At 47.5% G+C, this 15,236-nt stretch overlaps 1 protein-coding gene across 3 annotated transcripts; it reads left to right on the top strand.

Annotated features, from left to right (window-relative positions):
• Window positions 1–1,841: 1,841 nt before the first annotated feature.
• LOC310837580 (uncharacterized protein) lies at window positions 1,842–13,797 on the top strand. 3 transcript variants are annotated; one of them, XM_083724412.1, is made up of 9 exons: window positions 1,842–2,250; window positions 4,444–4,527; window positions 5,785–5,979; window positions 6,859–6,881; window positions 6,984–7,096; window positions 8,017–8,049; window positions 8,716–8,807; window positions 12,760–12,883; window positions 13,092–13,797. In XM_083724412.1, exons 1-9 carry the CDS (start codon window positions 1,876–1,878, stop codon window positions 13,697–13,699), a joined length of 1,647 nt encoding a protein of 548 aa, XP_083580538.1. In that variant the 5' UTR covers window positions 1,842–1,875; the 3' UTR covers window positions 13,700–13,797. The 3 variants fall into 3 exon arrangements, with proteins under 3 accessions (XP_083580538.1, XP_083580536.1, XP_083580537.1); XM_083724410.1 differs by having other exon boundaries at window positions 1,843–2,250; window positions 13,089–13,797; XM_083724411.1 differs by having other exon boundaries at window positions 1,845–2,250; window positions 8,719–8,807; window positions 13,089–13,797.
• The last annotated feature ends 1,439 nt before the right edge of the window (window positions 13,798–15,236 follow it).

Genomic DNA, 15,236 nt, shown 5'->3' on the forward strand with positions numbered 1-15,236 from the left:
GACTTTGGGCCAGCCAGTCTCTCAGTCTCTGACCCTACCCCACAGGGTTGTTGTGAAGATAGAATGGAGAGGTGAGAACCATGTGCACTGCTTGATCTCCTTGGAGGAGGGATATAAACTCAGTAAATAAATAAATAGCCAATGGAAGTTTAAACTTTGTTCATCTTTAAAGCACCGCAAGATTCTTTGTCGGTTTTGCTCCAATTTTATTGCAATAGGAATTGCAAATAAGTACCTTTGCCAATAGATGGCAGTATACATTTTTCTTGGCTCTTTCGTTGTGCAGTTCACAGGAATTGTCTAATAGTGCCTTTAAATTAAGGACCAATCGGTTTTTATTCTACAAATGGCCCGGGGAAGCAGCAGCCCTCTCTCCTGTTGCTGCTTCTCTCACAACCCTTATTCAGAGGTTGTGTGTTTGCTACTTGTTTTTTAAGCATTGTTAAAGGTAAAGGGACCTCTGACCGTTAGGTCCAGTCGCAGATGATTCTAGGGTTGTGCGCTCATCTCACTCTATAGTCCAAGGGAGCTGGCGTACAGCTTCTGGGTCATGTGGCCAGCATGACTAAGCCGCTTTTGGCAAACCACAGCAGCGCACGGAAACGCCATTTACCTTCCCGCTGGAGCGGTACCTATTTATCTATTTGCACTTTGACGTGCTTTTGAACTGCTGGGTTGGCAGGAGCAGGGACCGAGCAACGGGAGCTCACCCCGTCGTGGAGATTCGAACTGCCGACCTCCTGATCGGCAAGCCCAAGAGGCTCAGTGGTTTAGACCATTAGAGAGTTGTTACGATCTGCCAAAGCATCCCTTTCCCTCTCAAACTGTGGAACTCATGCGCCCAGGAGGCAGCAATGGTCCCCCAACTTGGATGGCTTTAAAAGGGGATTCATGGAGCGAAAGGCATCCATGGCTACTAGCCATGAAGGCTACGCTCTGCCTCTGGCACTGAGAGGCAGTAATGGTTTTGAATCCCACTTGCTGGAAAACACAGGAGGGAAGAACACCCTTGCGCTCCTGCGCTGCTCGCTGGTTTCCCACTGGTTGGCCACTGTGAGATCAGGATGTTGGCCAGGGCCAGATTTAGGTTTGATGGGGCCCTAAGCTACTGAAGGTAATGGGGCCCTTTATACGTCCAGCTGTCCTTTGTCAACAACAAATCATTGCTGTTTTTTGTGTTGAATATATGCTATAAGGTAACTGATGGACCTAATAGGTATCTAAAGCCATTTGCACATAACAAAATATGCATTTTATCAAAGTAATTGTTGAACTGAAATACAATTAAGAAGAAGTATATTAATAGTGAAATAGTTATGAAGCTCTAACTTAAAATGATTTTTTATTCATAACAAACTTAATAATGCAAACACAGTAACAAAAGTTCCTCTAGAAACACAATTTACAATGACCAGTCTCTAGAACCTTGCTATAACATGAAATAATAAATGTAAATATAGGATGCAAACTACTAATAATTATAAATAGCTTTATTAATATGAAATTAAGTGTTTTTTAATCTTATATTTTGGAAGTGTACATCCAGGTTTTTTTTTCCTTTAAATTTTTGGGGGGGCCCGAAGAGAGTGGGGCCCTAAGCTATAGTTTGTTTAGCTTATACGTAAATCCGGCACTGACTGGCCTTGGCTGGGCCATTGGCCTCATCCGGCCGCGTTCTTCCCAAATTCCAACGCGTACTAAGCGATAGCCGAGCTCGGAAGTGGGGGAAACGATGAAAACTCAGCTGCGCCGCCGCCTGCCACGCCCCCTTAAGCACCTCCACCCGAAAGGGCGGGGCTAGCAGAAGGCCCCGCCCACCTCCCCAAATCCCACCCTGTTTCCCAGGGATCCTTTTGTGCTTTCCAAGCTGCGGCCATGGCCGATCTGGGAGGCCTTCGGGGCGCGCTCTCTTGCCCCGTGTGCCTGGACCTTTTCCAGGACCCGGTGATGGTGTCCGGCTGCGGCCACAACCTGTGCCGGGCCTGCGTGAGCCGCTGCTGGGGGCAGCTGGAGAGGAGCCTGCGCTGCCCGCTCTGCCAGCAGCTGCTCCCGCTGCATCGCCTGCTGCAGCCCAGCCCGCTTTTGGGCAGCCTGGCGGAGCGCCTCCGGAGCCCCCGCCGCGGCCCCCCGCTGCCGCCTCTGGAGGCAGAGAGACCCCCCGCTTCCGTGGACGGAGGATCGTCGTCCAGCATTGCGCCTGGTTCGGCCTCGATCGTGGGAACGGCGGCGGGGGTGTTTGGGGGAATGTCTGTGAGCAGGAAAGATACTCCGGGATGGGGTGGGTGGAAGCTGCGTGGCGGGGTTTAAGAAACCTCGGTGGTCCTGCGGGGGATGGGGGGTGTTGTGGGGGTTGAGATCTGCCTCTTGCTTCCAGCCTTTGGACCATAGCTGTCAACTTTTCCCTTTTCTCGCGAGGAATCCCATTCGGAATAAGGGAATTCCCCTTTAAAAAAGGGGGAAAGTTGACAGCTATGCTTTGGACGTGTCTCTGTTGAAGCTGGGAGGCGTCGTCAGGATCTCAAAAGTTTCCAGCTGTCCTTAAAAAGAAACAGAAAAAGCACGCATCTAGATGTCTATAAGAGTATTTGTTTCTTTTTTGGGGGGGGGGGAGATATCCGGGTCACTTGGCAATAAAGCGTCCTGAGCCATAAAACAAAAGAACAATGGCTTTGCTCTGTCTCCCGCTGTCAGAGGCAGTATACTGGGAATTTCAAGCAGGGAGAGCTGCTGCTGTTCTCTCCAGGTCTGTTTGCTGGCTTCCAAGAGGCTTGGCCCCTGTGAGTGCAGAATCCTGGAGCAGATAAGCCAGGCATAGGCAAACTTGGCCCTCCAGATGTTTTGGGACTACAAGTCCCATCATCCCTAGCTAACAGTGGTCAGGGATGATGGGAATTGTAGTCCCAAAACATCTGGAGGGTCAAGTTTGCCTATGCCTGAGATAAGCTCTTGGCCTCATCCTGCCAGGCTTTTTAAAATTCTGTTTTGGCTCTGATTTTTCACTGAAAAACTGGGCAACATTTTAAGCCAGCAGCAATATAGTCATAATGTGTTGTTTTTTTTAAAAAAAATAATAATAAAAAAATGCAAAGACATTATTGGGTTAAGGGAACAAATAACCTTGCCTTGGTGGTATCAATCACTGTGATCAAAGTCTATACATAAGCAAATGCCTGGAGGAGCTTTGGGTGAATGATCTTTTTACCTGCCATGGGGAACTCCTTCTTTACAACATCCTGGGCTTCCCCTGCCTATTGCTTACTAAGATGCCTCTGAGCTGTAAGCTGCAGCCTGATCCAAACAAGCCTTGGCTAATGCTAACCTTACATGTCTGGTCAGATGTAAATTGTTTTGCTTTCAATAGGGATTCCTTTCAAATAAGTGTGCCTAGCAAGGGAGCTGATCTGTGGCTCTCCAGGTGTTATTGGACTCCAACTTCCATCATCGCCGACCCTTGGCTGTGCTAGCTGGGGCTGATGGGAGTTGGAGTCCGACTGGAGGACTACTGGTTCTTCATCTCTGGTTTATAGTGTTGCAGCCAGAATGGTGGTCCCCTGGTCCCCCCAATGAGCAGTGGCAAACAGGTCCAAGGATCACCGCAAACTGCTGGGATTTATTTAAAAATCATGCCCTGCTTTTCATGTGCCTGTCAAAGCAGCTTACAAAAAAATAAAATAAACAAAACATGCAACGTGCAAAATTTAAAGCATCAGAGAATTAGAATAGAATTCATGGTGCAAAGGCCTCCTGAAATAAAGCTGCTTTGACTAGACACCTGAAACTTTGCAGGGAAGGTGCCCACCTGGCTTCTCCTGGGAGGGAGTTCCATAGAATTGGGCCTACTACATTGAAGGAAGGAACACGACTGGAGCTGTGGTTTAAACCACTGTGCTGCTTGGACTTGCCGATTGGAAGGTCGGCGGTTCGAGGCCCTGCGACAGGGTGAGCTCCCGTTGTTCAGTCCCAGATCCTGCCCACCTAGCAGTTCGAAAGCACACAGTTCAAGTAGATAAATAGGTACCGCTCCAGCGGGAAGGTAAATGGCGTTTCCATGTGCTGTTCTTGTTTCGCCAGAAGCCGCTTAGTCATGCTGGCCACATGACCCGGAAAAACTGTCTGCGAACAAACGTCGGCTCCCTTGGTCTGTAAAGCGAGATGAGCGCTGCAACCCCAGAGTCGCTTGCGACTGGACTTAACAGTCAGGGGTCCCTTTACCTTGACATTGAAGGACATGGGGACCAGTCATCAGGCTCCTGCAGATGATTTTTGAAACGTCTTATAGCCAGGGTTGCTACGTGACCAGAGAAATAAAACCGCCTAGCTAACAGCACCCTGAACATTTGAAATCAGCAGAGATTTGCTAAAGACGTGAGAGCACAGCGTGGTGTTGAGAGTTGGCAGCGCTTTGTGCAGCTGTTCACAAAAATAACCACATCTGTCTTTCAGGGGAAACTGGTGGTGGACCAGTCTGGTCTGAAGCTGGAGAGAGAAGCCAGCACCACTGAAGAAAAGCAGAGAGAGGAGCTGCTGGTAGGTATTTTAAATCAGATTTGCAAGTAGGGTAGCCAGAGGCAAAAATGTCACTTGCACGACAAATTTCCTCTTCTGTACAGCAATTAATGGTGCGGAAGGCACAACCGCTTTTGCATTTGGCCACCCTTGTTGAATTCTATACAGTCACACCTTGCCTTGGGTCACAGACGCTTCAGGTTGCGTTTTTTTTGGGTTACGGACCGCCGAAACCCGGATTTACCGGAACGGGTTACATCCGGGTTTCAGCGGTCGCACATGTGCAGAAGCACTAAATTGCACTTTGCGCATGCACAGAAGCACCGAATCGCAACCTGCGTGTGCGCAGACGTGCCGCTGCGGGTTGTGAACGGATCACGTTCGCAACCCGAGCGTCCACTGTACACACACACCACTGTTCTTTCAAGGAACTCAGGGAAGTGTGCAATTCCCTGCCATCTCTTGCCGCCCTCACAACAACCCTGTGAGGTAGGTTAGGCTAAGAGATGGAGACTGGCTCAAGGTCTCCCAATGACCTCCGTGGCTCGGAGAGGGCGTTTGGACCTCTCTTTGTCCTGATGCTCTAACTCAGAGACAGGGAGCCTGGGGCTCTGGGTGTTCATCGTTAGGAGCTGGAGCTGGGAGTGGGTCAGCAATAAATGAACAGTAGTGTCAGTGGAGGCAACCCTTTATTCAAAGAAACCAAAATGACGCGGGCCTAGCAGCAACTCTTCCCAGTAGACCTTTCCTGAATGAGTTGCAAGGTTCTGATTCTGCACTGCTCTCTGCCACAGCCTCTTCCTGCTCACTGAATCCTGTTGCCCCTTCAGCTGCTGACACCACCACCTCCCGGTTTGCTCCCTCTTCGCCCTCATTGTCACCACTCCCCTGGCTCTTAGTCTTCTTCCCCTGGGGGTTCCACAGTGGGTGTCTCCCACCACTCCTCTGTATCCAACCAGTCCCATCACAACTCCCCACACCATCTCTGACCATTGGCCATGCTGGCTGCATCCAGTAGATTTTTCCTGTTCCACCTGAATGGCTCCTGGTTCCCCATCTCTCTGCTGGCTGTTGCATGTCGCAGGTAGAAATTTAGCCTGGGGAGTTTCCCCGCAGGTTAACTGTGTGTTAGGAGGAGCCTCGCCTGCTGAATTCTTGTTTGCCAGGCAGCTGTTGAAAGGCCTGAGAGCTACGCTGGGGAATGCTGCCTTGGCAATTCTTCCAGGAACTCTCCTTTGCCACACGCTCGATTTGTTTTGCTCGATCCTGTCCCTGCAGAAGCAGGCGGAAGTGGAAGGACAGCAGCTTACCCAGCAATGGAAGGAGCTGCGTGGCTTTTTGGAGGAGCAGGAGAGGCATTTGAGGAACCATTGGGAAGAACTCAAGAGAGACATCGCCCAGGGAGCCCCCAAAACGCTCCGTGAGGATCCTCTGCAGCAGGAACCGTACAGGGAGCGCGGCCAAGTGTCGCCCGTAAGTTCTGCAACAGGGCTGGGGAACCTGGGGCTAAAGCTCCAACCAGGTGCTTTTTCCTGGTTGAAACATGCTGGTGATTTAAATAATAATACTGTAATTGTATTTGTGTTTTATAACATCTGAATGCAGCATGCGTGTCTCATTCAATTCGGAAGCTGGTTCCTACTTTTAGTAGAGCTGTTGTACTTTTAAAGATGGCCCAGTGATTGCCATTTTTCACAACGGTCAATATCTGTGGCTTTGAAGTAATAATAATAATAATAATAATCGTAGTAGTAGTAGTAGTAGTAGTAGTAGTAATAATAATAATAATAATAATAATAATTTATTTTTATACCCCAGACACTCTGGGTAGCTCCCAACAGAATATTATTATTATTATTATTAATAATAATAATAAAGCGATAAAACATCAAACATTAAAAACGTTCCTAAACAGGGCTGCCTTCAGATGTCTTCTAAAAGTCAGGTAGTTGTTTATTTCCTTGACATTTCCTTGACATCTTATTGAAGGGCGTTCCACAGGGTGGGCGCCACTACCGAGAAGGCCCTATACCTGGTTCCTGGAAACTTTGCTTCTCGCAGTGAGGGAACTGCCAGAAGGCCCTCGGCGCTGGACCTCAGTGTCCGGGCTGAATGATGGGGGTGGAGGCGCTCCTTCAGGTATACTGGACCAAGACCATTTAGGGCTTTAAAGGTCAGCTCCAACACTTTGAATTGTGCTCGGAAACGTACTGGGAGCCAATGTAGTTCTTTCAGGACTGGTGTTATATGGCTTCGGCAGCCACTCCCAGTCACCAGTTTAGCTGCCGCATTCTGGTACGTATGGTTCCCTGACTCATGTGCACATAAACCTCTTTTTATCTTTCCTTTTAGGGTGTTGGAAGAACAAGGAGCAGGTAAATATTGGCCCTGTGCCTCTGCATCTCTGCTGGGTTTGTAACAAGCAGAGAAATGGATGTCGGGTTTTGGGATCATCTCTCTTCTTCCTCACTCTTCAGCATGGAAGATGGCATGTTGAAGACAGACCTCGCTGTAGCAGAGCTAAAGCAGAGACTCAGCAACTTCTCCAGGAAACGGGCCATCCTGCAGGAGGCGCTGCTGCGATTCAAAGGTAAACAGGAGTCTTGATGCGGCACTGCCTCATGGGACTTGTGTTATTTGCGTGATACCAGCAGCCGTATGGGTGAGGTTGATTTTTGTGGCTTTTTGAGTCTGCCAGCATGGTGCTCTTTAGATGTTGTTGGGCTACAACTCTCTTCAACTCTGATATTCCAAATGTTAAAAAAACCTAGTTTGCTGGGCAGCTTGAGGGTTATTTACGGAAAAGCTCAGCTGGGAGCGTCTGCGTTATGAGCTGATATGGTTGGCCCACCATGCTGAGCCACAAATTTAACCATAACTTGTCCCACAGATTATCAAACAAACCATCGCTTGTTTCTCCAAAGTTAGGTTTGTCTCCAGCTGCTTTCGCCTCGTTCCTTTGCGGTTTGATGAGCGTCAGCAGCTGGTGTGGTGAATCAAACCATGCTTAAGGGACGGTGCTGGGTTTACACATAACGCCAAGCTTTACAAACTTACAAACTTTGTCTTTACTAACAGCAAACCTTTGTTTCAGACTGGTTTGTTGACAGTGAACAAACCATAGCTAGGGCTGGGTTCATGCATACTGCTAAGCCATGGTTCATATAACCATGGTTTAGTATTGTGTGTGAACCAGGCAGACCGACTTCTGAATAAATACATGAGATTGTGCTGGTGAATTCAGATCCAAGCCCTTGGTTCCATTCTTGACTCCTGTTACAGAAAGATCCAATCTCAGTCGCCTAGATCAGCAGACCATAAGGGTTGTTTTGTCTTGTAAATTATAGCAATCATTTACAACCCCATCTATTGTGAGAGTTTAATTCTCCTCCCTCCTTGACTATGCATGTCTCTCCCCCTCCCCCCAGAAGTAAGTCCTTATTGAGCTCAATGGGGCTTTCTCTCAAGGAAGCGAGTTTCGATTACAACCTTATTTTTTTCTTCCTCCAGAGAATCTCTGCATGGAAGTAGATGGAGACATAGGTAAGTGATAATGGCTGTCTTTGGGGCATTCGATGACACGAAAGGACACTGATGGATGAAGAGGTTGATCTCGCTATACAGTGGTACCTCGGGTTACAGACGCTTCAGGTTACAGACTCCACTAACCCAGAAATATTACCTTGGGTTAAGAACTTTGCTTCAGGATGAGAACAGAAATCGTGCTCCGGCAGCGCGGTGGCAGCAGGAGGCCCCATTAGCTAAAGTGGTGCTTCAGGTTAAGAACACTTTCAGGTTAAGAACGGACCTCCGGAACGAATTAAGTACTTAACCTGAGGTACCACTGTATTCTGCTTTCTCTCCTCTTTCCCCCACCCCCACTTTGAAAGCAGGCAGGGGAGGGGCAGGGAGGTTGAGCTGCCATTTGACCTTGAAATGTAAAAAATGGTGTCCCAGATATGTGTACCAAATTTATTCCCACCCATTGATGTTCAGGGGAGCTGAGGAATTGCAAGCAAACAGAATTCCCAGTGGAATATTCCAAGCAAAGGCTTGTCTTCACTTGGCTAGCCATGTTGCTTTTTCTTCCTAGGCCTCTGTGCTGAATAAAATGCCCGTCCCATGTCTCTAGAGTTAGAGCCCAAGAATGATTAAGATTATTTCCTCTCCTATGGACTAGATTCTCACCCGTTACCCTTCTTGCTCAAGCAGGCTACAGAACAACACCCTCACTTCAGTCCGTGCCGATCCACTCTCCCCAGGAAAACAGAAGCAAAACATCTGCGGCGGACGTGATCCAGGTATCTGGTTTTTGGAGAGCAGCAATTCGGATCCCCTGGTCCATCTAGCTTAGTTTTGTCAACACTGGCTGGCAGCAGCTCCCCAGCCCCGCATGAAGATGAACCTAGGATTGATTGAACCTAGGACCTTTAGCATACAAACCAGATGCTCTACCACAGAGCTAAGACCCTTCCCTGTTAAATGTTGCTTAACCATTCTCTCTGTTTTCAAAGTTCAGAGGTGAGTGTGGATCCTTAGACAGTGGTGCCTTGGTTCTCAAACGCCTTGGTACTCAAGCAACTTGGAACCCAAATACTGCAAACCCAGAAGTACCGTATTTTTCGCCCCATAGGACGCACCGGCCCATAGGACGCACCTAGTTTTTTTTTTTGGGGGGGGGGAATAAAGAAAAAAAATTATTTCGCCCCCAGGTGCGGGGCTGGGGCGGGGGAAGCCCGAGCTTCCCCCGACCCCAGCCCCCGGAACAGGCTGCTATCCGCAAGCCATGGGAGAGCGCGAAACCCGAAGCTTGGGGCGTGCTGAGCTCAGCACGCCCCAAGCTTCTGGGTGCCGGCAAGCTCTCCGCTAGCCATGGGAGAGCTGCATCTCCCACAGCTAGCAGATGGCTTCAGCGAAAGCCTGCATTCGCCCCATAGGACGTACACACATTTCCCCTTCATTTTTGGAGGGGAAAAAGTGCGTCCTATAGGGCGAAAAATACGGTAAGGGTTTCGGCTTGCGAACCTTTTTCAGAAGCCGAACGTGCTCCGTTTTGAGCGTGACGCTTCCGATTTGAGTGCCACACTTCCGTTTTGAGTGTTACTCTGAGGTCTGTCTGTTTTTGCTATTTATTTTGCATTTTTGTTCTTGTGGCTCTTATTTTTTTGTTACTGTGTGGAACCCAGTTCAGCTACTGATTGATTGATTGATTGATTGATTGATTGATTGTGTGACTGCAGTACTTGTTTATTGCTTTCATTTTATGGATCAATGGCCTTGTTAGATAGTAAGATTCATGTTAAATTGCTGTTTTTAAAACTCTGGAATGGATTAATCCATTTTGCATTACTTTCTATGGGAAAGCATGCCTTGGTTTTGGAACGCTTTGGTTTTGGAATGGACCTCCGGAATTGATTAAGTTTGAGAACCAAGGTACCACTGTATAGGGAAAAAACAGCATCATCCACACTAGTAGGGATGTGTCTGCAGGTTAAGGAGAACCCCAAGGTTGGCAGAAGTACAACAAAAGATCTGTAAAAGGAGAGAGCTTCACAAAACCATTGAGAAGGAAGTGTTCTCAGTGAACACAGAATGCATCATCAACATCATCATCATCATCATCATTATTATCATTATTATTATTCCACCCATCTGGCTGTTTTGCCCCAGCCATTCCGGGCAGCTCCCAACAAATTAATACACAGTAAAACATCAAACATTTAAAAAAAATCCCTATACAGTACAGGGCTGCCTTCAGATGTCTTCTAAAAGTTGGGTAGTTGTTTGTTTCCTTGACATCATATTGGAGGGCGTTCCACAGGGTGGGCGCCACTACTGAGAAGGCCCTGACTGCTGGTGGGGAAACTGAAAACCACGGGGAATGGAATGGAGTATCACTAGAACTTGTGGACATCCAATGATTGTTGGAGGAGTCAGGATAAATTAAAGAAAGTACTTCTTCATGCATCGCGTACTGAAACTGTGGAACTCACTGCTCCAGGAGGCAGTGATGGCCCCCACGTGGATGGCTTTGAAAGAGGATTGGAGAAAATCATGGAGGAGAGGGCTATCGATGGCTACTAACCCTGATGGCTATGCTCTGCTTCTTTGGTCAGAGGCAGCAATGCTTCTGAATTGCTGGAAACCACAGGAAGGAAGAGGGCTCTTGTGTTCGAATCCTGCCTTTTTTTTTTTAAACATAATTTTTATTGAAGTTTTCCATGTTTCATTTAGTTCAATACACATATTCACAACTTATATTATTTGCTCAAAATGAGAGACTTCCTTCTATCTCTCTTTCTGACATCCCTATAATCTATAGCATATTTTTCGCATTCCCGTAATCATTTCTTTATCCTATAATCACCTTAAAATACCACATTCTTGTTTACAAATCAACATCTTAATTTCACATTACAAAACATTTCAAGTTAGTGCTACAAACATTTTCAAATGAGTACAATTTTCTTTCAGGGAATTAATAAATTTGCTCCAGTCCTTTTGATATTTTTCTTCGGGTCGATTCCTAATTCTCTCCGTCAGCTTCACCAACTCCACAAATTTTACCATTTTTATTCTCCAGTCTTCCAATGTAGGGAGTTCTTGCTGCTTCCCCCTTTGAGCCAGGAGGATTCTCGCTGCCATTGTGGCGTACATAAATAAATTTACATCTTTTTTTATAAATTTCTTCATCAATTAGCCCTAATAGGAATGCCTCTGGTTTTTTTACAGAAGTTATATTTTAGAATCTTTTTTAATTCATTGTAGATAATATCCCCAAAAGCCTTAACCTTAGCACAGGACCACCACATATGTAGGAAGTTCCCTTCCTTCACCTTACATTTCCAACATAATTTGTTCTGGCACCTATACATTTTGGCCAGCTTAGGGTGATGTACCAATGGTAGTGTTCGAATCCTGCTTGCTGGTTTGCCACAGGCATGTGGGCAGCTGCTGTAGGAATAGGATTCTGGACTAAATAATAATAATACCTTTATTGTCATTGTACAACCTGTGCACAATGAAATTAAACGAGCCCCCTGTCCACTCAATCTCTTATCAAACAACACACCACCTCACAAGTCAATTTCACTATGTTACCTTTTCATTCAACAGCCTAACAGCCCACGGATAGAAGCTATTTTTTAGCCTGTTGGTACGGCTGGTTATACTTCTATATCTCCTGCCCAAGGGTAGAAGATTAAAGAGGTGCTGGCTGAGGTGTGAGTCATCCCTGAGAATTTTTCTCGCTCTCCTAAGGCAACGATCCCTTGCGATGTCATCCAGCGGACTCGAGGGACAGCCCATGATATCATGCGCTGTGTTCACCACCCTCTGTAGAGACTTTCTGTCTGTGGGTGTCAGGCCAGCATACCACACTGTGATACAATATGAAAGGACACTTTCTGTTGTGGACCAGTAGGAGTTCATCAGTTGTTGTATCTACGGGACCGCCTCTCCTGGTATGCCCCGCTGAGGACTTTAAGGTCCATGAATAACCATAGTTTGGAGGTCCCGGGCCCTAAGGAAGTCAGACTATCCTCCACCAGGGCCAGGGCCCTTTCAGTGATGGCCCCGATCTGGTGGAATGCTCTGTCCCATGAGACTAGGGCCCTGCAGGATTTAACCTCCTTCCGTCGGGCCTGTAAGACAGCTATTCTGCCTGGCCTTTAATTTGAATTCAGCCTGATCTTTTATTTCCCTTCTCTTCCTTTCCCCTCCCCTTTTATGAAGATTACCCACTCTGAGACCCCACAGCTAATTCTCCCCTGGTCTCCTTGCTGGCCCAAGTAGGACCAATTCAGCCAGCTAGCCCTGGCGATTATCTAATTGATTTTTATTGTTATTCATGTTTTTATACTGTATTTTATGCTGCTTTTATTATTAAGTGTTTTAAAGTGTTTTAAATTTGTTGTCAGCCTCCCTGAGCCTGATTTTTGAACCAGGAAGGGCGGGGTATAAAAAAAAAAATTATTATTGTTTAACATTCCTTCTCAAGACCCTGAGGAAATGGAGTCTCTGTTGGGCCTTTCTGACCACCTGAGTTATGTTGATTTCCCACGTGAGGTCCTCACTGAGGTAAACGCCCAGGAATTTAAAGGAGCTATGAGACTGTTTCCGCAGAGTTCTTATGTTCTTAAAGCAGGGGCAGTGGGGGACAGTGCCAAGGGCCAGATAAAGAGATTTGGGGGCCACGGTTGCGCCCCCCCCAGGCCAGTTTGAAATTTCCCATCTCTGTTCTTGGTGTTTCAGGAGTTGACAGCCTGCAAGAGAAGTGCAGTACATTCAGAGGAGTTGCTGGTGGACTCGCCCCTCACAACTGCTGCCATCGCTAGGACCATCAAGGAAGAGGAAGAGGAAGCTGGCATCCCTTCAGGTAGGAGCCCCAGACCCCACTTGTTTCACTGAGGTGGAGTCTCCCATCAGCCCCAATTATCAGGGCCAGTGAACCGGGATGATGGGAGTTTGAGTCTATAGCAACAATTAGAGGACGCATTGTTGGGTACAATTCGATGGTTATCTAAGCTCATTTTTCTCCTGCTTGTTCTTCCCCTGGCTTCTTTGTGCGCTTTTCATTCCAGCAGGCGTTACGCTGTCGGGCGGAATCAAGGAAGAGAACCCGCAGCAGAACGGCCACGAGCCGGCGGAACTCCCCGCCACAAGACCGCCGCGCTCAGAATGCAGCGCTCCCCAGAGTCGTGAGCGGGTGGGTGCAGGCCAAGCCGCCTTTGCGACAGGAAGGTGGCAAGGAACTAATCTGGCGACGGGCGCGGGTCAGCCTGCGTGGCCCAAGGGAGGCCGCGCGAAGGCAGCCGCCCAGAAGAAGAAAGAGAAGTGCTTCCCGTGCCCCGAATGCGGAAAGACCTTCCGGCAGTTTGGCGTCCTGATCACCCACCACCGTCTGCACACGGGCGAGAAGCCCTACAGCTGCAATTACTGCGCCAAGCGCTTCAGCGATTACTCCAACCTGATCGCACACCAGAGGACCCACACCGGGGAGAAGCCCTACCGGTGCACTGACTGCGGGAAAAGCTTCACCCGCAGCACCACCCTCACCATTCACCAGAGGGGCCACACGCGGGAGAAGCCCTATCCCTGCCACCAGTGCGGAAAGCGCTTCAGCCGGTCCTCGAACCTCACCATCCACCAGAGGACTCATGCAGGGGCGATGGGGAAGAAGTCACGGACTTGAGACAAGGGGTGGGGCGGGACGAATGCTGACCTTTGGCTTGATCCCGTAGAGCTTGGGGGATTTTGGAAAAATCAATAAAATGGGTCAAATGTTGAAAACAGCACTAGTCTTCTGTGCCAAGAGATATCAGACACTCATTCATGAGCCATTGCTTGTCCTTATTAAATACCGTATTTTTTGCTCTATAAGACTCACTTTTCCCTCCTAAAAAGTAAGGGGAAATGTGTGTGCGTCTTATGGAGCGAATGCAGGCTGCGCATCTATCCCAGAAGCCAGAACAGCAAGAGGGATTGCTGCTTTCACTGCGCAGTGATCCCTCTTGCTGTTCTGGCTTCTGAGATTCAGAATATATTTTTTCTTGTTTTCCTCCTCCAAAAACTAGGTGCGTCTTGTGGTCTGGTGCGTCTTATAGAGCGAAAAATACGGTAAGTTGGAATGAAGATGCAGGAGGCGTTTAATCTCAGGGCTGTGGGTTCAAGCCCCACGTTGGGCAAAAGATTCCTGCATCGCAGGGGGTTGAGCTAGATGACCCTTGTGGTCCCTTCCAACACTAAAAAAATATGATTTTATAAAGCAACTTTAAAGCAACCAAGAAGATTCATGATAAGGGTTTAATTTTAATTGATTTAATCATTTTTTCAATACAAACAGCAACCGCTAAAGACACATACCACAAAAACCATAATAACACAATTTGACAATTCAGATTTGAATACTGATATACCTATGACTACACCTTTTTAACAATATTTTCCCACATCTCCTCCCCAGCACTGTCCGCCTTATCGCTTAAATATTCCTTCCAGATTTCTTCATATTTATCCATTGATGATAAGCGTTTTACTATTATACAGAGAATAAGGTAGAATCAAGTCGTCACTATTATTATTATTATTATTATTATTATTATTATTATTAAAATGTATATACTGTCCTATACCCGCAGGTCATCATCATTTTATTTGTATGCCGCCTTTCCATAGTTAAAACAACGCTCAAGGCGGCTTAAAACATGACAAGATTTACATACAGTGGTACCTCAGGTTAAGCACTTACCGGTAATTCGTTCCAGAGGTCCGTACTTAACCTGAAACTGTTCTTAACCTGAAGCACCACTTTAGCTATTGGGGCCTCCCGCTGCTGCTGTGCCACCTTAAATCAGCGCTAATTGCGCCTGGACGCAGTATTTACTTCCGAGTAGGCCCCCTCCCCCCCCCCTGTAGCACCTGACATTGCTATTCGTATCATCAGGTTTGTTTGTTGATAATTTAATTGTTTTAAAAGCATCATGCTAAAGAGCTCTCTCCCACCCCCAGACCCTTGGGCAAAACAGAAACACACACACATACACAAACACAGAGATTGAGCCCTGCAGGTTTTATGAAATGAATGGATTCTGAATGCCTGTTTCAGTGGCTTGTCCGCCTTAGGCTGCTGGGCCAGACACCTGTTACACGGTGCAGTCCGTAAGCTGTGAGCGCTGCTACCTGCCGCCGAGACCACGTAACGACAGTCTTGAAAGACCTACATTGGCTCC

This window comes from Podarcis gaigeae, assembly GCF_964106915.1.
Source record: "Podarcis gaigeae genome assembly, chromosome: 2".
In the NCBI taxonomy this organism is placed as follows: Eukaryota; Metazoa; Chordata; class Lepidosauria; order Squamata; family Lacertidae; genus Podarcis; species Podarcis gaigeae.

What these genes read in the sequence shown, in the direction of transcription:
- LOC310837580 (XM_083724410.1), top strand. Translation starts at nt 1,876, where the DNA reads ATGGCCGATCTGGGAGGCCTTCGGGGCGCGCTCTCTTGCCCCGTGTGC. An exon ending in GGGTGTTTGGGGGAATGTCT is followed by an intron (nt 2,251 to 4,443) that starts GTGAGCAGGAAA and finishes TCTGTCTTTCAG; the next exon opens with GGGAAACTGGTGGTGGACCA. An exon ending in GTTGGAAGAACAAGGAGCAG is followed by an intron (nt 6,882 to 6,983) that starts GTAAATATTGGC and finishes CTCACTCTTCAG; the next exon opens with CATGGAAGATGGCATGTTGA.